Below are 25,399 nucleotides of genomic sequence, written 5' to 3' on the forward strand. Positions count from 1 at the left end.
GTTGTTACTGTAGTTCTTTTTAAAAGTTCTGTTACAAAAGAAACCTCCATTTTACAGTCTATTTTATGATGCTGTTTTCAACTCTCTATTTAAACGTACATTGGACCTAATCACTGAAGTTGCTTAAACCAACCTACTTGTCAAGAAAATTAAGGGGGAATAAAGAATGTTATGATGGTAAAATAATATAGCAGATGTGGAAATGCTTGCCAATATTTCTGAAAGTACTGTTTTCCAAAGCAACTGATGTAACTAGTTATAATTTGTAAAGTGAACTCTGTAGTGTCATAATTCTTGAAAACAGTGGCATGAACAGAATTAAATAGGTACCTTGATTGAGTGCTACTTTAAATATGCTAATATTCATTATGAATCTTCAAAAGAAAGACTCAGTATGAGCACTATCCAAACTTCCTTTGATCATGAACCCTTCTAATGCTGAGCATCTTATGAAACCAGTACAATACTAACTTTGGAAGCAATAGCTTAGATGAAAATTAGTGTACAATTGTAAAAGCTCACATTGATTATGTCACGACTACAGCCCATATATGGTAGAAAAGGAAGAGCAGTTGAGGAAAGAACAAGCAAATCCACACTCAGTCAGTAGACTTATAAAAGATGATGCAAGTGATGTTCAAGAGGATTCTGCAACGGAAGACAAGTTCTATAGCCTGGATGAATTGCATATTCTGGACATGATAGAGCAGGTAAGCATGATTAGAGAGGGTGCCTGCCTTCTCTTATTGTTATCTGGTTTTTCCTGTGACTCTTTAAACAGCATGACCCTTTGAAAAGCCCAGTGGTTTATACTGTTTGTGAGGAGAAAGAGAAAAGCATAAAAGGTAAGGAGGGATATATGAAGGAAAATAGAATAAGGAAAAAAAAAGAACGCCTAGGAGCTGGAAACTTCACTTTAGCCCTCAAACCATTTCCTGGCTTTAATTATAGGGCAAAGTTGATTACAAATGCATTTCTTGCAAACGTTTTTCGAATACCACAAAGGAAAAAAAAAGACTAGCATAATCCTACTAGATTACATGTCATGAGAAAAATAGTTTTGTAATATAAAGCTGCTTTCATTTTTAAAAATTAAATATGATTGTTACCATAAAATGTCTACAGAAAATATTGATGTATAATCATTTTTTTTTCTGGCTCCATTCCTGGTAGTTGTCACTGCTTGGAATGATGTACCTATATGTGAAGAGGCATGTGAACATGATTTAAGTGCTCAATAGCAAATGAAATAATTTTTTAAAAAACAATTTTTTTACCTACTAATGAGAATTCAGTGATAACCTGCTCTGCTGTTTAAATATAGTGGTATGTAATATGTAGGAATACTCATTGTCTAAGGGTACAGTTAGTGCAAATGATTCCCTGGCTGATAGTACAACATTCATATAATTGTCATACCTTTTTTCTCCTAATTAGAATATGTACATTTTAACTGAAATGACATATTCTTAGCTTTGGATGTCACACTACAGTTTAAATATGGGATCTCTGGTTTTCATTCTATAGCCATGAGACTATGGGAACTCAAAGATAGAATTAAAATGTCACATACCTTTAAAAAAAGTTTATTCATTTATTCAAAACCCATTTATCACCTGCATATTGTGTCAAGAGCTATGCTAAGACAAAGTTTCTACAATCTATGGATAATGTTTACAATCTAGTGGATAAGTTGAACATTAAACTCAGATGATACAGTGTAATTAAGTGTTTGGGCAATTAAGACTGCCTTAGAATGCAGGCTCCTCCACTTACTGTCTATGTGATTTGGGGCAAGTTACTCAATATTTTATCATCTCTAAAATGGAAATAATGACTGCCTATGTCATTTGGTTCTTACAACAATAAAAGCGTTACCCTTACAAAGAAAATGCTAAAGAAATGGTAAGCGGGGGGTGGAGCCAAGATGGCCGAATAGGAACAGCTCCAGTCTACAGCTCCCAGCGTGAGCGATGCAGAAGATGAATGATTCCTGCATTTCCAACTAAGGTACTGGGTTCATCTCACTGGGGATTGTTGGACAGTGGGTTCAGGACAGTGGGTGCGGCACACCGAGTGTGAGCCGAAGCAGGGCGAGGCATCACCTCACCTGGGAAGCGCAAGGGGTCAGGGAATTCCCTTTCCTAGCCAAGGAAAGGGTGACAGACGGCACCTGGAAAATCGGGTCACTCCCACCCTAATGCTGTGCTTTTCTGACGGTCTCAGCAAACGGCACACCAGGATATTATATCCCATGCCTGGCTTGGAGGGTCCCACGCCCACGGAGCCTCACTCATTGCTAGCACAGCAGTCTGAGCAAACTGCATGGTGGCAGCGAGGCTAGGGGAGGGGCGTCTGCCATTGCCAAGGCTTGAGTAGGTAAACAAAGCGGCCGGGAAGCTCAAACTGGGTGGAGCCCACCGCAGCTCAAGGAGGCCTCCCTGCCTCTGTAGACTCCACCTCTAGGGGCAGGGCATAGGCAAACAAAAGGCAGCAGAAACCTCTGCAGACTTAAATGTCCCTGTCTGACAACTTTGAAGAGAGTAGTGGTTCTCCCAGCACATAGCTTGAGATCTGAGAATGGACAGACTGCCTCCTCAAGTGGATCCCTGAACCCTGAGTAGCCTAACTGGGTGGCATCCCCCAGTAGGGGCAGACTGACACCTCACACGGCTGGGTACCCCTCTGAGGCAAAACTTCCAGAGGAACGATCAGGCAGCAACATTTGCTGTTTACCAATATCTGCTGTTCTGCAGCCTCCACTGCTGATACCCAGGCAAACAGGGTCTGGAGTGGACCTCCAGCAAACTCCAACAGACCTGCAGCTGAGGGTCCTGACTGTTAGAAGGAAAGCTAACAAACAGAAAGGGCATCCACACCAAAACCCCATCTGTACGTCATCATCATCAAAGACCAAAGGCAGATAAAACCACAAAGATGGGGAAAAAACAGAGCAGAAAAACTGAAAATTCTAAAAATCAGAGTGCTTCTCCTCCTCCAAAGGAACACAGCTCCTCACCAGCAACAGAACAAACCTGGACGGAGAATGACTTTGACGAGTTGAGAGAAGGCTTCAGACGATCAAACTACTCCGAGCTAAAGGAGGAAGTTCGAACCCATGGCAAAGAAATTAAAAACCTTGAAAAAAATTAGACGAATGGCTAACCAGAATAACCAATACAGAGAAGTCCTTAAAGGACCTGATGGAGCTGAAAACCACAGCACAAGAACTCTGTGACGAATGCACAAGCCTCAGTAGCCGATTCACTCAACTGGAAGAAAGGGTATCAGTGACGGAAGATCAAATGAATGAAATGAAGTGAGAAGTTTAGAGAAAAAAGAATAAAAAGAAACGAACAAACCTCCAAGAAATATGGGACTATGTGAAAAGACCAAATCTACGTCTGATTGGTGTACCTGAAAGTGATGGGGAGAATGCAACCAAGTTGGAAAACACTCTGCAGGATATTATCCAGGAGAACTTCCCCAATCTAGCAAGGCAGGCTAGATTGTATTCAAACTTAGGAAATACAGAGAATGCCACAAAGATACTCCTCGAGAAGAGCAACTCCAAGACACATAATTGTCAGATTCACCAAAGTTGAAATGAAGGAAAAAATGTTAAGGGCAGCCAGAGAGAAAGGTCGGGTTACCCACAAAGGGAAGCCCATCAGACTAACAGCTGATCTCTTGGCAGAAACTCTACAAGCCAGAAGAGAGTGGGGGCCAATATTCAACATTCTTAAAGAAAAGAATTTTCAACCCAGAATTTCATATCCAGCCAAACTAAGCTTCATAAGTAAAGGAGAAATAAAATCCTTTACAGACAAGCAAATGCTGAGAGATTTTTGTCACCACCAGGCCTGCCCTAAAAGAGCTCCTGAAGGAAGCACTAAACGTGGAAAGGAACAACCAGTACCAGCAACTGCAAAAACATGCCAAATTGTAAAGACCATCAATGGTAGGAAGAAACTGCATCAACTAACGAGCAAAATAACCAGCTAACATCATAATGACAGGATCAAATTCACACATAACAATATTAACCTTAAACGTAAATGGGCTAAATGCTCCAATTAAAAGACACAGACTGGCAAATTGGATAAAGAGTCAAGATCCATCAGTGTGCTGTATTCAGGAAACTCATCTCACGTGCAGAGACACACATAGGCTCAAAATAAAGAGATGGAGGCAGATCTACCAAGCAAATGGAAAACAAAAAAACGCAGGGGTTGCAATCCTAGTCTCTGATAAAACAGACTTTAAACCAACAAAGATCAAAAGAGACAAAGAAGGTCTTTACATAATGGTAAAGGGATCAATTCAACAAGAAGAGCTAACTATCCTAAATATATATGCACCCAATATAGGAGCACCCAGATTCATAAAGCAAGTCGTTAAAGACCTACAAAGAGACTTAGACTCCCACACAATAATAATGGGAGACTTTAACACCCCACTTCAACATTAGATCAATGAGACAGAAAGTTAACAAGGATATCCAGGAATTGAACTCAGCTCTGCACCAAGCGGACCTAATAGATATCTATAGAACTCTCCACCCCAAATCAACAGAATATACATTTTTCTCAGCACCACACCACACCTATTCCAAAATTGACCACATAGTTAGAAGTAAAGCACTCCTCAGCAAATGTAAAAGAACAGAAATTATAATAAACTGTCTCTCAGACCACAGTGCAATCAAAGTAGAACTCAAGATTAAGAAACTCACTCAAAACCGCTCAACTACATGGAAACTGAACAACCTGCTCCTGAATGACTACTGGGTACATAACGAAATGAAGGCAGAAATAAAGATGTTCTTTGAAACCAACGAGAACAAAGACACAACATACCAGAATCTCTGGGACACATTTAAAGCAGTGTGTAGAGGGAAATTTATAGCACTAAATGCCCACAAGAGAAAGCAGGAAAGATCTAAAATTGACACCCTAACATTACAATTAAAAGAACTAGAGAAGCAAGAGCAAACACATTCAAAAGCTAGCAGAAGGCAAGAAATAGTCTAACTAAGATCAGAGCAGAACTGAAGGGGATAGAGACACAAAAAACCCTTCAAAAAATCAATGAATCCAGGAGCTGGTTTTTTGAAAAGATCAACAAAATTGATAGACCGCTAGCAAGACTAATAAAGAAGAAAAGAGAGAAGAATCAAATAGACACATTAAAAAATGATAAAGGGGATATCACCACCGATCCCACAGAAATACAAACTACCATCAGAGAATACTATAAACACCTCTACGCAAATAAACTGGAAAATCTAGAAGAAATGGATAAATTCCTCGACACATACACCCTCCCAAGACTAAACCAGGAAGAAGTTGAATCTCTGAATAGACCAATAACAGGCTCTGAAATTGAGGCAATAATTAATAGCTTACCAACCAAAAAAAAGTCCAGGACCAGATGGATTCACAGCCGAATTCTACCAGAGGTACAAGGAGGAGCTGGTACCATTCCTTCTGAAACTATTCCAATCAATAGAAAAAGAGGGAATCCTCCCTAACTCATTTTATGAGGCCAGCATCATCCTGATACCAAAACCTGGCAGAGACATAACAAAAAAAGAGAATTTTAGACCAATATCCCTGATGAACATCGATGCAAAAATCCTCAATAAAATACTGGCAAACTGAATCCAGGAGCACATCAAAAAGCTTATCCACCATGATCAAGTGGGCTTCATCACTGGGATGCAAGGCTGGTTCAACATACGCAAATCAATAAATCCAGCATATAAACAGAACCAAAGACAAAAACCACATGATATCTCAATAGATGCAGAAAAGGCCTTTGACAAAATTCAACAACGCCTTCATGCTAAAAACTCTCAATAAATTAGGTATTGATGGGACGTATCTCAAAATAATAAGAGCTATCTATGACAAACCCACAGCCAATATCATACTGAATGGGCAAAAACTGGAAGCATACCTTTTGAAAACTGGCACAAGACAGGGATGCCCTCTCTCACCACTCCTATTCAACATAGTGTTGGAAGTTCTGGCCAGGGCAGTCAGGCAGGAGAAGGAAATAAAGGGTATTCAATTAGGAAAAGAGGAAGTCAAATTGTCCCTGTTTGCAGATGACATGATTGTATGTCTAGAAAACTCCATCGTCTCAGCCCAAAATCTCCTTAAGCTGATAAGCAACTTCAGCAAAGTCTCAGGATATAAAATCAATGTGCAAAAATCACAAGCATTCTTATACACCAATAACAGACAGACAAACAGAGAGCCAAGTCAGGAGTGAACTCCCATTCACAATTGCTTCAAAGAGAATAAAATACCTAGGAATCCAACTTACAAGGGATGTGAAGGACCTCTTCAAGGAGAACTACAAACCACTGCTCAACAAAATAAAAGAGGATACAAAGAAATGGAAGAACATTCCATGCTCATGGGTAGGAAGAATCAATATTGTGAAAATGGCCATACTGCCCAAGGTAATTTATAGATTGAATTCCATCCCCATCAAGCTACCAATGACTTTTTTCACAGAATTGGAAAAAAACCACTTTAAAGTTCATATGGAGCCAAAAAAGAGCCTGCATTGCCAAGTCAATCCTAAGGCACAAGAACAAAGCTGGAGGCATCACGCTACCTGACTTCAAAGTATACTACAAGGCTACAGTAACTAAAACAGCATGGTACTGGTACCAAAACAGAGATATAGACCAATGGAACAGAACGGAGCCCTCAGAAATAATGCCACATATCTACAACTATCTGATCTTTGACAAACCTGACAAAAACAGAAATGGGGAAAGGATTCCCTATTTAATAAATGATGCTGGGAAAACTGGCTAGCCATATGTAGAAAGCTGAAACTGGATCCCTTCCTTACACCTTGTACAAAAATGAATTCAAGATGGATTAAAGACTTAAATGTTAGACCTAAAACCATAAAAACCCTAGAAGAAAACCTAGGCAATACCATTCAGGACATAGGCATGGGCAAGGACTTCATGTCTAAAACACCAAAAGCAATGGCAACAAAAGCCAAAATTGATAAATGGGATCTAATTAAACTAAAGAGCTTCTGCACAGCAAAAGAAACTACCATCAAAGTGAACAGGCAACCTACAGAATGGGAGAAAATTTTTGCAACCTACTCATCTGACAAAGGGCTAATATCCAGAATCTGCAATGAACTCAAACAAATTGACAAGAAAAAAACAACCCCATCAACAGGTGGGCAAAGGATATGAACAGACACTTCTCAAAAGAACACATATATGCAGCCAAAAGACAGATGAAAAAATACTCATCATCACTGGCCATCAGAGAAATGCAAATCAAAACCACAATGAGATACCATCTCACACCAGTTAGAATGGCAATCATTAAAAAGTCAGGAAACAACAGGTGCTGGAGAGGATGTGGAGAAATGGGAACACTTTTACACTGTTGGTGGGACTGTAAACTAGGTCAACCATTGTGGAAGTCCATGTGGCGATTCCTCAGGGATCTAGAACTAGAGATACCATTTGACCCAGCCATCCCATTACTGGGTATATACCCAAAGGATTATAAATCATGCTGCTATAAAGATACATGCACACGTATGTTTATTGCAGCACTATTCACAATAGCAAAGACTTGGAACCAACCGAAATGTCCAACAATGATAGACTGGATTAAGGAAATGTGGCACATATACACCATGGAATACTATGCAGCCATAAAAAATGATGAGTTCATGTCCTTTTTAGGGACATGGAAGAAGCTGGAAACCATCATTCTCAGCAAACTATCGCAAGGACAAAAAACGAAACACCACATGTTCTCACTCATAGGTGGGAATTGAACAATGAGAACACATGGACACAGGAAGGGGAACATCACACATCGGGGACTGTTGTGAGGTGGGGGGAGGGGGAAGAGATAGCATTATGAGATATACCTAATGTTAAATGACGAGTTAATGGGTGCAGCACACCAACATGGCACATGTATACATATGTAACAAACCTGCACATTGTGCACAAGTACCCTAAAACTTAAAGTATAATAAAAAAAAAAAGAAATGGTAAGCATGCAGGTAGTGGTATCCAGCAGTAGCAGCAACAGGCAAGTAACTGGTACTGTTTATTAAATGCTGTAATTGAGGGGAGGTGGGTTTATCTAAATTGAGTGTTTGACTTGAGACAAAAAACATGAAAGGAGTTAGATGGCAACTTTAAATCCCTTTCAAATAACTAAACTTTTTTTTTTGAGGAAAATAATACATGCATATTTCCTGTGCTCAATAGGGCTCAGCTGGCAAAGTAACTACAGACTGTGGAGAAATTGAAAAGGAAAGGCTTGCTCGTCAAAGGCAGCTTTATAAATTGCACTATCAGTGTGAAGTAAGTATTTTTGCCATTAGATCTGATGGAAGTGAGAAGCATTTCAAATATTAAACTTACTGGTGCTTTCTGTTTGAAAAGAACTTAGTTTGCTTTTTTCTTTCAATTTCTGGTGACTTGAACATAATTATCTGAAATAATATTTTTTATTGATCAGGATTTCAAAAGACAGTTGAGAACAGTGACTTTTCGGTGGCAAGAAAACCAAATGCAGATTAAAAAGAAAGACAAAATTATCGCATCTCTTAATCAACAAGTTGCTTTTGGAATCAATAAGGTTTCCAAGTAAGTGTAAATCTTTTGATAAAGGGAAATTCTGCGCCGTAATAAACAGTATCTTTAATAGTTAATCCCTGCATAACCACTAGGTGGCACTGTGACTACACATTAGGAACTCCAACCACACGACTGCACTTGTTTAAAAACCAACCATATTTTTGTCTTGCCAACTGGATTGAGAAATAAGCAGCTGCTCACACTATATATCAAGCTTTTCATGTATTGGCTGAACAAGTGTGAAAATAATAGAATTACATGAGAAAGATAATTAACTTTCAGGTCATGACTCTAATTTGTAAAAATGTGACCAATGATTGGCTGTTTCTATATAGTATATGAGTACATTCCTTAAAGACACCAAGGAATCAGTTGATTGTATTTTTATGTTGGTCTTTCATTTGTGTTCTAAGCCTGCGAGATTGAAAACAAATCTTTTTGTTTGTTTGTTTGACTGGGAGAGACTCTTTCCCCCCTTACCCCAATCTCTTTTCTCCTAAACCTGAAGTATTAAACGCCTTCAGACCAAAAATTCTGACTGACTTAGGGAAAAATTAGTAACCTGCTTTGTTCTTTTTGTACTAATCACTGCTTCCAACCTGTATTTGTTTAAATAGTAGCATAGTTTGTAGCACATTATTTTAATAAACAGTAATACCATAAGACACCAGCCATCCAAGAAGTCTAGTTTAAAATCCATTGCAGTTTCTAGAATGCTGATAGGGAGAATAGAAAAGTGCTTCGAATGTCTTTGAGTGGGGAGTCCAAGATATTTCTTATAAATTGGGGAAATATTTGCCAGAGATTTAGGTCTTAATTTTTCTCTCATATATTGTATCTACTACATGAAGGGGTTATCAGGAAGAACTAGGTGCCATAGTTCTGACAACATAATTTCACTCACAAACATTGTCAGACTTACCCTGACTAGAGTTAGAGAGATCCTTCAAGTTCAGAAGGCTATGAGGACTTAAGAAAACTTAGACAAACGAAGCTGGCTGCAATCACTTAAGAAACTTTACTTTAGGCCGGATGCGGTGGCTCATGCCTGTAATCCCAGCACTTTGGGAGGCTGAGGCGGGTGGATCACTTGAGGTTGGGAGTTCGAAACCAGCCTGACCAACATGGAGAAACCCCATCTCTACTAAAAATACAAAATTAGCCAGGCATGGTGGCGCATGCCTGTAGTACCAGCTACTCGGGAGGCTGAGGCAGGAGAATCGCTTGAACCCAGGAGGCGGAGGTTGCGGTGAGCCGAGATCGTGCCATTGCACTCCAGTCTGGGGAACAAGAGCAAAACTCTGTCTCAAAAAAAAAAAAAAAAAAGAAACTGTACTTCAGCATTCAAAACTTCATCTTTTAGCCTAAAGGGGATGACCAGTCCAGAAATATGTCATATAATATCAAAGATTAGAAAAGCATTGCCATCAATGCAGATGAGCTACCTCTCTTCCATCTGAAGATATCTCTCCGCAACTCTTTACCGCTGACCCATGCACTCTTACATGCTTCAGGCTATAAGCAGTCCACTTTTGCTGATGCATATGTCTTCACAAAATGAACATTTCGTGTTGGGCATTCACCAAACATTTATCAAGGGCCTACTATACTAGAAAACTTATGGAAGGCACATGTAGAAGATACCAAGATGTGTGAGACATTCATTATGATCTAATGGAGAGTGTAGATTAACATGTAAGGATAAAATTACATAAAACAGAGACTTCCAGGTCCACCAAAATGTATAGTCCTATTCCTCACAGCTGTTTCTTCTTGAAACTTAAACACCCTGGATATAGCACAACAGACAAGCATAGGAACACTCTAGAAGACGGAATAAGAAAGCATACTGTCTAAAGACATTGAGACTTGAGGAATGAGCTGGCAGTAAATTTTCTCTTTTGCCTCCCATATATCTCGGGACACTGCAGAAGCCTTCAACCTGGAATTGCTAATAAGCACAGGGGGAGAAAAACTCTAGAAAAGCCTGTCCCTTCTAGCCAAAGGATCAGTAAAAGGAAATTATAACAATAGAAAGGCTTTTTGACAATACCCACCCTACTGCAGCCACACACCAGTGGCCCCACACCACCCCTTGGAAGTAGGCAGTACATGCTGATTCTCCTACCTAACATAAGTAAGTAGCAGCAATCTTATTTTCCTGCTGGGGTAGTGTTGGCAGTACTAAGCAAGCAGCTGACTTCCAAGTTCCACTGGGGAGAAGGAGACAGTGCTTTAATTCCTCTGCCAGGATGTTTCAGTGTGGTCCAGCTGAAAGCTGAACCTCTGCTGCTACCCAGCACCAATGTTACTTAAGCCAGTCTGAGACAAAACTAATCAATACTAGGCTTCATCCTTACTCCCTCTCACTAGGAATTAAGTCTTCACCCATGGGGCTAGTTGGCATTCCCTTTTCCCCCCTTCCCTCAGCTGGTGCCAGAAGGGCACAACAGGGAGCTGAACTTCTGCCTCCACCCTGCAGCAACAAAGTATTGTCAGTCCTTTGCTTTCTCCTTTCCTAATGTCAGCAGGGCCCAGCAAGGAACTGATCTTATATTCTACTTGGAGGCAAAAAGGCAGTGTGAGCTGGTGCTCCACTTTCATGGGAAGGTGTCAGTTGGACTGGGAGGGGAGCTGAACTTGTACATCTCTCGTCTGCATTGAGGCAGTGTGAGTCAGTGCCCACTTTTCCTGGGGTGCTTTTGGTAGAGCTCAGTGCAAAGCCATGCATACACACCTCCTTGGCTTTTACATTATACCTCAACAGGAGACTGCCTGCTAAAAATAGGAAGATTAAATAGAACCCAGAGTCTCATAATCAAAATATCTAGGCTACATTAGAAAACATAGATCATACCAAGAACCAGGAAATTCAGACAAGAAAGGCAAAAGACCAACAAATGACAATATTAATATTATTCAGATATTGGAATTATCTGACAAAGATTTTAAAGCAACCATCATAAAAATGCTTCAACAAAATTGAATAATCTTGAGACAAATGAAAACCTAGAATATCTCAGTAAGGAAATAAGTTATAATAAAGAATGAAAATTATATACTAGAAAATACAGTGATTGAAATTAAAACTTGCTGGATATAATCACTAGTAAAGTGGAGATGACAGAGGATTGAATCAGTGAACTTGGGGACAGATGAATAGAATGAACTCAATCTGAAGAACAAAGAGAAAATAGACTGGGAGAAAAAAATTAAAAAGAGTCTAAAGGACCTTTGAGCCAATAACAAAAGAGCTAAAGTACTTGTCACTGGAATTTCAAAAAGAGAGCAGAATGAGAGAGAGACTGAAAAAGTATTCAAAGAAATACTGAAATTTCCCCAAATTTGATGAAATGTATAAATTTACAAATTCAGAAACTAAGTGAACCCCGAATAGCAAAAACTCAAATCCATGCTAAGACACATCATAACTTAACTTCTGAAAACAAAAGACAAAGAAAAGGCTTGAAAACAGGCGGAGAAAAACATTACTTATGAGAACAGTAATTTGAATGACAACAGATTTTTCATTTGAAACCATGAAGGCCAGAATGAAGTGGCAGTTTATTCAATTACCGAAAGAAAAGAGCAGAACCATGAATCCTGTATTTAGCAAAAAATATTCTGTAGGAATAGAAGGAAATAAAGACAGTCTCAGACAATGGAAAATTATAAGAATTTATTGCTAGCAAATTCATATATCTTACCGTTAAAGTATGGCTATAGGAAGGTCTCTAAACTTTAAAAATATATATATAGTAGAAGCTTGAGACTGGAGAAAGGAAAGAAGACCATCAGAATGAGTAAAGAGTAAGATAAATAATAAGAAGTTGTCCTAATTAATTTCTTAAATCATATTTGATGGTTGAAGCAAAAATTTTAACACCATCTCGTGGAATTCAATGTATGTAGAAGAAACACAGTATATTTGAAAAGTGAGGAGGGTAAAGGCACCTAAATGAGAATAAAGCTAGGGATATATCATGCAGACGTTTATTAAAAAAAGTAAGAATGGCTATATTAAAATCAGATTAAATGGACTTCAGAAGAAAGAAGACTGTTGGACACAAAGAGGGACATTACATAATGATGAAAGGATCAATCCACAAGAACCTCAAGGTATATGTACCAAAAACAGCCTGAAAACACATGAAGTAAAACCTGATAGAGCTGAAAGGAGAAATGGAAAAGTTTACCATTATAATTGAACACTTCAAACTCCACTCTCAATTTATAGTACTACTAAACAGAAAATCAGCAAGGATATAGAAGACCTCAGTAACCACCATCAACCAGCAGGACCTAACTGATATTTATAGAACACTCCACCCGACAACAGTAGAATACACATGCTTTCAAGTGACCACAGGATGTATCTACCAAGATAGACAATATCCTGGGCCATAAAACAAACCTCAACAACAAATTTAAGAGTTGAAATCATACAAAGCATGTTCTCAGGTCACAATGGAGTCAAATTAAACATCAGTAACGGAGAGATACCAAGAAACCTCCAAAGGCCTGGAAACTACGCAACCCATGTCTAAATAATCCATGGGTCAAAGAAGAGCTCTCAAGAGAAAATACATCGAATTTACATGAAAATACAATATGTCAAATTTGTGCCACACAGCTGAGGCAGTGCTGAGATTATAACACTAAATACACCCATTAGAAAAAGAGAAAAGTCTTCAGTGGATAATCCAAGCTCTCACTTCAAGATCCCAGAAAAAGAAAACCAAAATAGACTCAAAGCAAGCAGGAGGAAATAAGTTATAAAGATTAGAAATAATGGGAGCAGGATGCAGTGGTGCACACCTGTAGTCCCAGCTACTTGAGAGGCTGAGATGGGAGGATTGCTTGAACCCAGGAGTTACAGTTCAGCATGGGCAACATAGCAAGGCTCCATTTCAAAAAAAAAAAAAAAAGAAACTGAGAAAGAATGAGTTGGAAAAAGAAAAATAGTAGAGAAAATCCATGAAACAAAAAGCTGTGTCTTTGAAAAGGTCAATAAAATTGACAAACCTCTAGCAAGACTGACAATATAAAAGACATAAATTACTACCATCTGGAATGAAACAGTGATATGTATCACTGCAAATACTACAAACACTGCAGACATCAGAAGATTATGCTGATTGAAAAAAGCCAGTTCCAAAAGCTTATATATGTTTCCATTTGCTGAACATTCTTGAAATGACAAAATTATAAAAATGGAAAACAGATTAGTGGTTCCAAGGTTATAAGAAGGGGATGAGAGTGGAAGGGAAGTGGTTGTGGCTTTAAAAGGGCAAAATGAAGGATCCCTGTGGTGATAGAACAGTTCAGTATCTTGACTGTATTACCATCAATATTCTGGTTATGGTATTATACAGTAGTTTTGCAAGATGTTACCATGGGGAGAAATTGGGGAAAGGATACATGGGTTCTTTGTGTATTATTTCTTATACATGCATATGAATTTACAATTATCTCGAAATAAAAAGTTTAACTATTTTAAAAAGTACATAATGAAAAACTGTCAAACAAGAGTATACTTAGTGGAAATTTTGTAGGGTAGAGAGAATACTTTTTTGATTGTTGTGATAAGGAACTTCCTTCAATGAAGAACTTTGTTAAAGACATAGTACTGAACCTAGGCACTGAAAGTTAGGTGGGATGAGATGGAAGAAAAGACAGGGCATCAAGGCAGAATGGACATAATGACTACTCTGTGTTCTCATATAAGCTTTTGAACATTTTCTTCGTTTAATTCATCTGGACATTGCCCAAGAGTATGTGATAAAATATAAATATTCTTTAATTGTAAATGTTGGTTTCTTTCATCTTAGAATATGGAGACTAGAAAGCAAAAATGGCGTGGTTTTTTTGGCCTAATTCAATTTGGTATGTGCAGTAAATGTTTGGCAAATATTTGTTGATGACAGTTGAAGTGTTAACAAAGAAGATTTTATGGAAGTGACTTAACTTTGGATAAACTACAATAAGCAGTTAGTAATATGTCAAGAAACTGCTGTCAACAGTCTATAATAAAACTTGATAGTCAGCTAGAGTTAACTTGAGAACTTTAGATTTTTTAGAAAGAAAATCTAGTAATTTCATTCTGTTATATTAAACATGAGAAAAAGACTGAGAAGTTAAGACTGCCTGAACATACGTAACTGGCTCTTATCTGAGCTGGATAATAAGAACTATGCCTACCTTATCCTCTGTTGTTTAAGAGTCTAGGTGTTCTGAATTCCCCACTAGTTATGTCTACTCTTATTGCCCACTCTAAACTAGAGCTGGGTAAAATATTGAAGTAATGGAAGTATACAAAGGAAAACAAGATGGCAGTCTTACAAATTTTACTGCTTTTCAACTCTGTCAACATATTCCTATATATTACAGTAATGAAGCTTGTATTTCTTAATATTTCACTTGAGAACATGACCTCTTTTGTACAGAAAGAGACCTGGTTTCTTTTCACTGTATTCTCAGACCAACAAAACATTAACTATAAGTCTCTAAGTCTTCTAAGAAGCTTAGAATAAAGATGAATGGGTAGTCTCTGAAATCTAGTAGTGAGCAATCCATCCAACATTAAAGTCGTCATTTCAAAGATGTATTATTCCAACCAAAACTCTTCCATTTATCCCAAGAGTTTCAACATATTAGAGACTTAAAGAGAAATGTGCTTTTATTATAAATCTTTTCATATTGAAGTTAATTACTAGGTTTATGTAAAAGCTTGGTTGTGAAAAGAAATACAGCAGCATAAGGGAGGAACATCAGAAATCTGGTATGTGAATATATGTCAACCAAAAAGTATATGCGTTTCTCTTAGTTTCTTACATATTAATTTTGAAGCTGATCACAGGCTATAGATTCTGATTTATACAAAATTTTTACCCATTCTTTCCATGATAAGATCATGTGAGTGACCCCCAGGTGATAATTCATAGTTTTAATTAAAATTTGCATTTGTACACAGCCTCATCACTTCAATATTTAAGGTTTGATTTCCTTTAGACCTTAAATCTTTCATAATTTGCATGACTTGATATAATACCACTTTAAGGAACTTAAAGTTCACAATCTCACAACAGGCTTAGAAAATCAGAAGATACCATCTCTGTTTTCTAGTAGGTAAGCTGAAGCATGAAGAGCTAGAGACATTTTTCCAAGTCATTGCGCGGAGGATGCAAGATAACACTTCTCTTTTGCTTTCTAATTTACTGAATTAGAACTTAGTTCCCCTTTCTTTGGGAAGTCAGTAAATCAGACATCAGAAACAAGATACATTTCAAAAGGACCAGGTATAGGAGTTCAGTTGTATTCAGGCTCAAGATTTGTGGCCCCAAATGACATACTTTATCTCCTCCACAGCTGTAGTTAGAGCTCTTCTGACTGTGTTAATGAGAAATAATTTCTAACATCTTTTGACTTTCTTACTTCTTTGCTTAGATTACAGCGTCAAATCCATGCTAAAGATAATGAAATCAAGAACCTTAAAGAGCAACTTTCTATGAAAAGGTACAAACTTAGCTTTTTCTTTGGGTGCACTCTCTCTGGAACTGTATTTCACTCAACACTTTCTGGCTGGCATATTGATGTAATTTATCGTTCAAAGTGGGGTACTTTTGAGGCTGATATTGAACAGTATTAATAATACACTGGGACAAAAGGTGTAAACTGGGAGTATCTTAGGCAAATAGGGAGGTATGGTCACTTTAGCTCTGACTCTAGAAAACTGCTAGAAGAATCTGTATCAGCAAAGTTACAGTCCCAGATCAAACTACTGCCAGAGATTAGACCTTAAGAGTTACCCCAATCAGTACTATTAGATGTGACTGCTTTATGAAACTGGCCAAGTTTTATTCTTATTCATCTGTTTTGCCTGTGGGAAATTTTTTTAATAACACCTTTTTGAAATCCATTTCATACAGCATAAAATTATCTCTGTTAAAATATACAATTTATTGATTTAGAATATTCACAGAGGTTTACAGTCATCACCACTATCTATTTCCGGAACAGTTTTATCACTCCAAAAAAGAAACCCATTAGATGTCATTCCCTATTCTCCTCTTCTCTAGCTTCTGGCAACTGCTAATTTATTTTCTGTCTGTATGGATTTGCCTCTTCTGGACATTTCATATAAATTGGATCATATAATATGTAGCCTCTTGTGAGTAACATTTTTCACTTAACATAGTTTCAAAATTCATCCATGTTGTAGCATGTATCATTACTCATACCTTTTTATGGATAAATAATATTCCATTCCTTGGCTATACCTTATTTTATTTTTCATCAGTTGATGGACATTTGGCTTGTTTCCATTGTTTGGCTATTATGAATACTGTTATCAATATTTATATACAGATTTGTGGACATGTTTTTGTATTTCTTGGGTATGTACCAAGGAGTAGAATTGCTTGGTGATCAGTCAACTTTATGTTTAACTTTTTGAGGAATTGCCAAACTGTTTTCCAAGTAGCTGCACCATTTTATAATCCTATAAACAGTGTATGAGGGTTTCAATTTCTCCACATTCTGATCAACATTTGTTACACTTGTTAGATTACGTCTTTATTTTACCCATTGTATTATGTGTGAAGTAGTATATAAATGTGGTTTTGATTTGCATTTTCCCACTGATTAATTATGTTGAGCATCTTTTCATGTGCTTATTGGCCAGTTATTTATCTTCTTGGAGAAATGTCTATTCAAATCCTTTGCCCATTTTAAAAATTAGATTGTCTTTTTATTGTTGAGTTTTAAGAGTTCTTGTCCCTTATCAGATACAAGTCCCTTATCGGATACATGATTTTCAAATACTCTCATTCTGTGGGTTGCCTTTTCATTTTCTTAATGTCATTTAAAGCACAAAACTTAATTTGATGAAGTCCGATTTGTAATTTTTTTCTTTTAGGCAAATTTTACATAATATTTAATGGTATAATAATTAATTCCTTTTGTGTTAATATATCTGCTTGAAGATTTTATTTTTTTCTCCTCAAAAAAGTCTAGCCTTAATGATATTTATAATGTACTGTTATCAAGTTTCTCATCAATGTTTGTTAGGTCCTCAAGTATCCAAGTGTTTCTGATAATAAAACATCGAGGACTGCCTTTGTGACAGTCTCTATTATAATGCTGTATTTTCAATTAATTGTTTTCATTAAATTTAGAATTTGGTTTGTATGCTTATAGAATTCTGGGACTCAAGTGTAGGAAGCTGAGATGGGATAGATTAAAAAAGGAACCTCATAGGTAACCATTTACCTAATGTCCTTCATAAACAATGTCTTTACCATCATCTTCCTCCTTCCCTCTCAAACTGTAGGGTTTGCTTTCATTCAAAAATGTTGAATGTAAGCACTGAAATAACCAGTCAAATATTTTAATGCAGTGACTTCACGTAATGACGGGGATAATAAAAACCTATGTGGTTGCTATCATTGGGATACAAAAAAGCTTATAGAAATTTTATGTAGAACTTATTAATCATGATACTAGCTAACATTTATTTATTAGTGCTTATTATGTGCCAAACACAAAGTGCTTTATATTATCTGAATTAATTTTCACAGCAGCTCTTTGAGGTAAGTAGTACCGTTTTTTCCATTTTCCTCATTTTTACATGTGAGGAAACTGAGGTATAGAGAAATTAAATAGCTTGCTGTCTTAGGTTGAACTGCTCTGTCAAAATACCATTGATTGGGTGGCTTATAAAAATAGAATTGTATCTCTCACAGTTCTGGAAGCTGGGAAGTCCAAGATCAAGGTAGCAGCCTATTTGGTATCTGGTGAGGATCCTCTTCCTCATAGACAGCCGTCTTCCCACTATAACTTCACATAGCAGAAGGCAGGCAAGGAAGCTCTCTCAGGCCTTTTTTAAATGGGCATTAATTCCAGTCATTGGAGTTCCGCCCTTATGACTGATCATCTTCCAAAGGCACCACCTCCTAATACCATCACTTTGGGGGTTAAGATTTCAACATATGAGTTTTGGGGGAACACAAACATTCAGTTCATTGCACTTGCCCAGGGGTTTTACAGTTAATAAGTTGTGGAGCTAAGATTCATCCTCAGACAACTTGATTTCACAGCCAAGTTTTAAATCATAGCCTACACCCTGATAAAACTTCTATACTCTTGATAGTAAAGGATAACAGTAGGGATTGAACAATATATCTTCTCTTGTTTCTATGTGCTCTATACTTTTCCAAGAAATAATTTCCTACTGATTGTATAACTTATCTTTCTTCCTCCTGAATTAGATGAAAAAGGCTTTGCTTGATGTAATATTGCAGAGTCTTTAATGATCATGTATTTCAGATCTCAGTGGGAAGTGGAAAAACATAATCTGGAAAGCACAATGAAAACATACGTAAGCAAACTGAACGCAGAAACTAGCAGAGCTTTAACAGCCGAGGTAACAACAACATGGGGACAGGGGTATGGGGTGAGGGGAAAAGTTTTACTTGTATACCATCATACTAAAGAATTTGTAAAAGATTGTTTTTTGTATAAACAGAAATAAGACATCTTAGGATCAGCCAGGAAAATACAGTTGAAAGTCTTGTGCTTTTTTGACTCATTGGCAAATCACGTGTGAATACTTCAGTTTTGATGTTCTTATGTTGTTTTCTGCCAATGACTTGAAGAAATTGGTCTGTTACAGTATGTATAGCAAATACAGACATCTTGGGGAAATTCTCATGAAGCCAAGTCACTAAGCCAAACTTCTAATAATAGCATTTTACTGCTGCCACAATATCTTCTTTGTCTGCTACTTCCAATATATATCTTACAAAAATACTTACACATCATACACCTGAATGTAAATAACCAACTTTTCAGACTGCCAACTTTTTCTAAGTTAGAACACCACAGCTAGGGTCTCTCAAAAGAAATATGATTGTATGTGTGTATGAAATTTTTATTTATACATAACAAAACTTGATATACAGTAAGATTCACATTTTTGGAGAGATCACTGACATTAAAAGCACTACAAACCTTACACCTCTGTCATGGGTAAGCTCTGTTCTCTAGCAGAGTACTTGGGATCCTGGAAGTCAGCAACCAAGAAGTAGTATCTGAACCAAAAATTCGTGAAGAATACTGTTGGGGTACTAGCTTTAACAAAAGAAACAGTTCAGATTACTTTAAAAGCTCGTTTGTATAGAGTGTTTTTTATTGTTTTTAATCAGTAAATTTCTTTGTGCTTCTATTATTAATTTTAGAAAGAAAGAACTTTTTAATACTTAATGCTGTCCAACAGTGTATTTTAGTGAATACTGAGTGTTTAGTAGTAAAAAACAGAGGCTAAATTACTGCAAGTAGTGATATGGAAAGGATTCCTGCTGCGAGAGAGACACTGAACTACGTAATCTCCCAAGCCCGTTTCTGTCTTTCTGTATGGTCTTATTATTACCTCTTCATCAATGACAAAAGAATAGATAGCAGGAGTGTTCTCAAACTTTACTGCATGTTAGAATTACCAGAGAGCTTTTAAAAATGCCAATGCCCAAGCTATACTCAGTATCAATCAAATTAGAATATCTGGGACCAAGGCACCATTTTTGAAAGTTTCTGAGACGATTCCAGTATGATTGCAAATTTGAAAAGACATGATCTGGAATGTTTACCAACCTAGTAACCATTAAATAAGGAAATTAGAATTGCAGAGGTGGCATTGATTTAAAAGCTTTTGTAATGTATCTTGAATGGTCAAGGAACCTAGATGCTATTGGAAGAAATTGAGAAATAGCTTTAAATTTACTTGAGATGATTGAGAAGAGAATGTTCCTTTACAAGCACACCTTCAACTTCTTTCTCTTTCTCTCAAAAACCTGTAGGTGTATTTCTTACAGTGTCGTAGGGATTTTGGTTTGCTTCATCTAGAGCAGACTGAAAAGGAATGTCTCAATCAGCTTGCCAGGGTGACTCACATGGCAGCAAGGTAACCTTTCCCTCTTCCTTAATGCATCTTAATTTTAGAGATGTTAGCAAGTGTCTCCACGGTTGAATATAATCTGTGATGTGTTTTACATATGTGACATCAGAGTTCTTAAAGAAGCTCTTGTGGGTTTTTTGTTTTTTTTTTTCATTTTTTTCCCCCTGAAATTCCTTTTACCAGAAGCTCTTGTTGTTGTTGTTTTTGTTGTTGTTGTTTTTGTTGTTGTTGTTGTTGTTGTTGTTGTTGTTGTTTAAACCTCAAAAGTCATTTAGTTACTTTGATGCTTGTACTTGGCTGCTTCTGCTGAAGCACTGAGAAGTCTAATGAGTACTATGTACAATAATAGCTGCTGAAAGATTTTTTCCCTTCCTCTGTAGTGAAGTAGATCAAAAGTCTCAGAGACATACGTGAACACCAGATACTTATGAAACAAGGTGGATTCTAATTGGAGGACTTTTTTTCTAATTGTTTTCCTTTGTAATGATTTTAAACACCTACGGAATATGTTGAGGGAAACATCAGTATTAACACCTAAATCGTATGTTAAAGGTAGTTTTCTGCTGTGCTTTTATAGTAATTATAGAGTAATTTTCAAATACTGAACAGGTTGCATGAAATTCTCCTTAAATTTATAATCTCATGGGGTACACCAAACTTAAAGAATTAATTAAATTAGAATCTCTGGGACCCAGGCATCATTATTTTTAAATGATTATTATTTTAATAATCAGCATTGTTCTTTCATTCTAAAGAATCAGAGTCTTTGATGTTTAGCTAGATTATCAGGATATACTGATGTGCACTCAAGTCAGGGAAGTACTGTTGTAAATGATCAGTCTATTTTTGCTTGCTAGAAGAAGAAAAAGTGCTCTATACATTAGGATATTATGGAACTTCTTTGTATGAGATTATGTTAGTGATAACTTGTTCAGCTCTTATAAAATTGTTGGGCTGGGTGATACTGGTGTGGGATGTTATAATGGATAGAACCTTTTAAAAGGCCATATGAAATCTCTTTTCTAGAGATAATAGACCCTAACAACTTCAAAGTTGTTCCTACTTTTGTTAAGTCATTTGGTAGGCATGAGTTGATAAAACTATTGTTTGTGCAATTTATGTACTATATAAAGGCAGCAACCTCATTCGTACTCAAATAGAAGGTATTTCTAATTTATCCTCCTAGAGACAGTATCTTTTTCTAATTTGCAAAGGAGCCATATAGGCCAACCATGGCTTTTTGATGTCAGAGTTAATGTGAAGATAGTCCAAAACTTGCTTCCAACATGGGTCAACATTTTAGAGAACACTGCTGTATTAGATTACTAAGGCTTTCCTGCTCCATTGGAAAGATTCCTTACAAAGGTTTTATATACTAAAAATACATCATCAAGATAGAAAAAAACTTGTTCTGGAAGCATCAATTTTATTTGCTCGTGAAAAATGAATTTTTTATTACTGTTTTTGTTATTATTTTTAGTAACAAACCTGTCCATACCTCTTTATGTCCATTTGAAGTAATTGTTGGTGATGGGGGTAATTTTGTTTTTTGTTGACATATATGCTAGAAAGCATGATAGACATGTTTGGAAACCTAAGTGTTATAAAAAGAGTTTTCTTTTGTGTCTCCTTTTCTACAACAGCAACCTAGAATCACTTCAATTAAAGGCTGCGGTAGACAGTTGGAATGCCATTGTGGCAGATGTTAGAAACAAGATTGCATTCCTCAGGGTAAGTCCTGAAGTATATTTGGAGAAAATTGGCTTAATGTTATAGGTGGTGTAAAGTTAGAAGACATATTAGTAGAAAAATTTAAGGAAGAACATATTTTCCATTTTAGTTATAAAAGTTTATGCCTTCACTTTGAGATTACTTCCATGTGGTTGGTTGTAGATAACATCCTAGACTCACACGTGTAGTCTTTTATATCCTTAGTCAAGAATATAAACTCAAAAATTGTGCCCTCACACCTAGCTTTCCTAGAATTTCAAAGCTAACAGTGCCCCAATCAAAACTAAATGTTTTGGCCAGGCACAGTGGCTCATGCCTATAATCCCAGCATTTTGGGAGCCAAGGCGAGAGGATCACTTGAGCCAGGTGCTCATGGTTATGGTGAGTTATGATCATGCCACTGTACTACAGCCTGGACAATAGAGTGAGACTCTGTCTCTAAAACAAAAATTGGAATAAAAACTAAATGTTTTAATGCGGTCTGAGTAATAATGTGTTTACAGAATAAAAAAGAAAATCAAGTAGGCCTGTATTTGTTTTCAATCTAACTTTTTATGTAATTATTCCATAATGCAAAATAGTAAATTCCTAATTACTGGTGTAGGACCATGCTACAGGTAATCTAAAGACATAATCCACTGAATATTTATTAATTGATTTTTAGAATCTTTTTATATTTATATACTAAGGTTGATAGATAATGTTGATTTTTTTGTGATTTCACAACACTATCAGCAAAAAAAAAAGCATTGTCATTCAGTTGTGAAATGCCAAAAGCAACTGGATATTTGTCCAACTCCCTTGGGGGTTTTCACTGTTTCTCTCCAAACTCTTTCTTACTCAGTCTTTAGTGATGCTTAGCGTTTCTGTTGGGTTTATTCAAAATTTTTGCCTCAAAAGACCTGCCCCATGTTTTCTTCCAAGCACATGTCCTCCATGCAGAAGTTTCTAAATGTTTTGTTTTATAAGACTTTCCTTCCCAGTTCTTACGCGTTCTTTACAAAATAATATGGTAAGCAAAAGTGGGGACAATGCCAAAAAATGTTGAAAATGTGTTGTTAAACTTCCAGGTTGGAGTTTTTGTCAGAATCCAAGAGAATAAAATGTATATGGAGCTAGAACAAGCTAGAGTTACAGATTGTGAGATAAACACAATGTAGAATTTCATAAGTAATCTCTAAAATTTTTCCTTCAGTTTTTAAAATGAACATTTGCAAGTAGTTTAACTGCTTGTTACAAATATATTTTTTCCTGTTTTTTAGCCAGTATAATATTTATAGCTTCTTGAATCTTTAGTCTCTTTTTTTATTTGTATCAGTGGTTCCTATTTTAGAGCTGAAAATTTTGGAAGCACTGAGGAATTATCACAAGAATCTGTGAATTATCTGTGTCTCTGTTTCTTATTAACCAATAACGACTCCTAAAAATACAACTGTTTACATGTGGGGATGGTCTATAGAATTTTTTTTTTTTTTTGGTCAGAACCTGTTTTTATATTATTTCTGACAGGTTGGCAACCACTCTTTTATGTTGTATTATTCAAAACTACATCAGATATTCCCATATGCTGTCTCTTTAAAGTTGGTTGTTCTCTAAAGTATTTTTAGTCTTCTTCTACCAGACACAGTACAATGAACAAATAAACAAAGTCAAGCAAGGATTTGCCTTGAGTACCTTGCCTCCAGTCCAGCTTCCTCCTCCACCACCCAGTCCTGAGATACTGGTAAGAAATACAACATTTTGAATAATTGCCCTTTTCATTTTGACAAAATGGTAAGGGCTGTGAAACACTGAATATGCAGTATGTTTAACGTGTGTTCAAAATGGAATAGGCACATACATATTGTGAGTATCACTTGTAATTATGACCATACCTTCGAGTCACCAGATGATATAATTAGATGGGTGAGGCCTATACAATAGGTTGTATCACTGGATTTTAGTGAAGCATTTGATATACATAGAGTAACATTTTCTCATTCACCCTATTTCACCTACCTTGTGGGAGCTAAATAATGAATACTCAGACTTCCCAGTGTCCTCATGTTACCACTAGATCAGAGGTCCCCAACCTCTGGGCCACGGACCAGTGCACAGCAGGAGGTGAGCAGTGGGTGAACAAGCAAAACTTTATCTGTATGTACAGCTGCTCCCCATTGCTCACATTACCACCTGAGCTCTGCATCCTGTCAAATCAGCTGCAGCACTAGATTCTCACAGGAGTGTGAACCATATTGTGAACTGTGCATGTGAAGGATCTAGGTTATGTGCTCCTTGTGAGAATCTAATGCCTGGTGATCTGTCACTGTCTCCCATCACCCCCAGATGGGACTATCTAGTTGCAGAAAAACAAGCTTGGGGCTCCCACTAATTCTACATTATAGTGAGTTATATAATTATTTTATTATATATTACAATGTAATAATACTAGAAATAAAGTGCACAATAAATGTAATGTGCTTGAATTCTCCCAAAACCATCTCCACTCCCCAGTTCTTGAAAAAATTATCTTTCATGAAACCAGTCCCTGGTGCCGAAAAGATTGGGGACCGCTGCACGAGATGACTGAAACATCTCAATGTAATACCCTGCATGGCTGGACCTCACCTCTGCATTTCTACTTTAGACTTTCTTTTTGTGAAGTTTTATATTCTATTCTACCTCCAACAGCAAGGACAGCTTCCACTTCTGCCCCTTCTCTGCTTGTTGTTAGGGGCCAGTGGATCTTAATCAGATAAACTAATCCCTGTCCTGTATGTCTGGGAAACATAGCACCCTAACCCAGTAAATTCACACAGCTTTCCAAAAGACCTTTTAAGAGGGTGTCATTGGATGACAATTTTTATTATCTTAAGAGATCTGGCAGTAGGAAGAGAGGAAAAGTGTAAGATATGTGTGGACAGATGACTTTGATATCACCACTCCTGCTTATAATAGAAACCTGAAAATGTTATTTCTCCTCATGGTTGAGTATAACAAAGAATTTTAAAATTATATAATTTGTATGGAGTTACACTGTTTCAAAAGCAGGATCTATAGCTAAAAGAATTATGGGATATACACCA

The 25,399-nt window shown here is 36.9% G+C and overlaps 1 protein-coding gene across 8 annotated transcripts in view; it reads left to right on the forward strand.

Moving 5' to 3' along the window:
* DZIP3 (DAZ interacting zinc finger protein 3) overlaps nucleotides 1-25,399 on the forward strand; it is a 104,293-nt gene that overhangs the window by 63,788 nt on the left and 15,106 nt on the right. For all 8 annotated transcript variants that reach the window (XR_010155684.1, XM_001151742.6, XM_016941613.3 and 5 more), the window contains 8 exons: nucleotides 545-710; nucleotides 8,282-8,377; nucleotides 8,535-8,662; nucleotides 16,100-16,168; nucleotides 18,980-19,076; nucleotides 20,506-20,609; nucleotides 22,247-22,334; nucleotides 23,956-24,057. Coding sequence is in view for 7 of the 8 variants with exons in the window: in XM_001151742.6 (XP_001151742.2) it covers nucleotides 545-710; nucleotides 8,282-8,377; nucleotides 8,535-8,662; nucleotides 16,100-16,168; nucleotides 18,980-19,076; nucleotides 20,506-20,609; nucleotides 22,247-22,334; nucleotides 23,956-24,057 (850 nt within the window). In the remaining variant the exon portion in view is untranslated. The remainder of the gene's footprint in view (nucleotides 1-544; nucleotides 711-8,281; nucleotides 8,378-8,534; nucleotides 8,663-16,099; nucleotides 16,169-18,979; nucleotides 19,077-20,505; nucleotides 20,610-22,246; nucleotides 22,335-23,955; nucleotides 24,058-25,399) is intronic.

Source organism: Pan troglodytes, chromosome 2, assembly GCF_028858775.2.
Source record: "Pan troglodytes isolate AG18354 chromosome 2, NHGRI_mPanTro3-v2.0_pri, whole genome shotgun sequence".
Lineage (NCBI taxonomy): Eukaryota > Metazoa > Chordata > Mammalia > Primates > Hominidae > Pan > Pan troglodytes.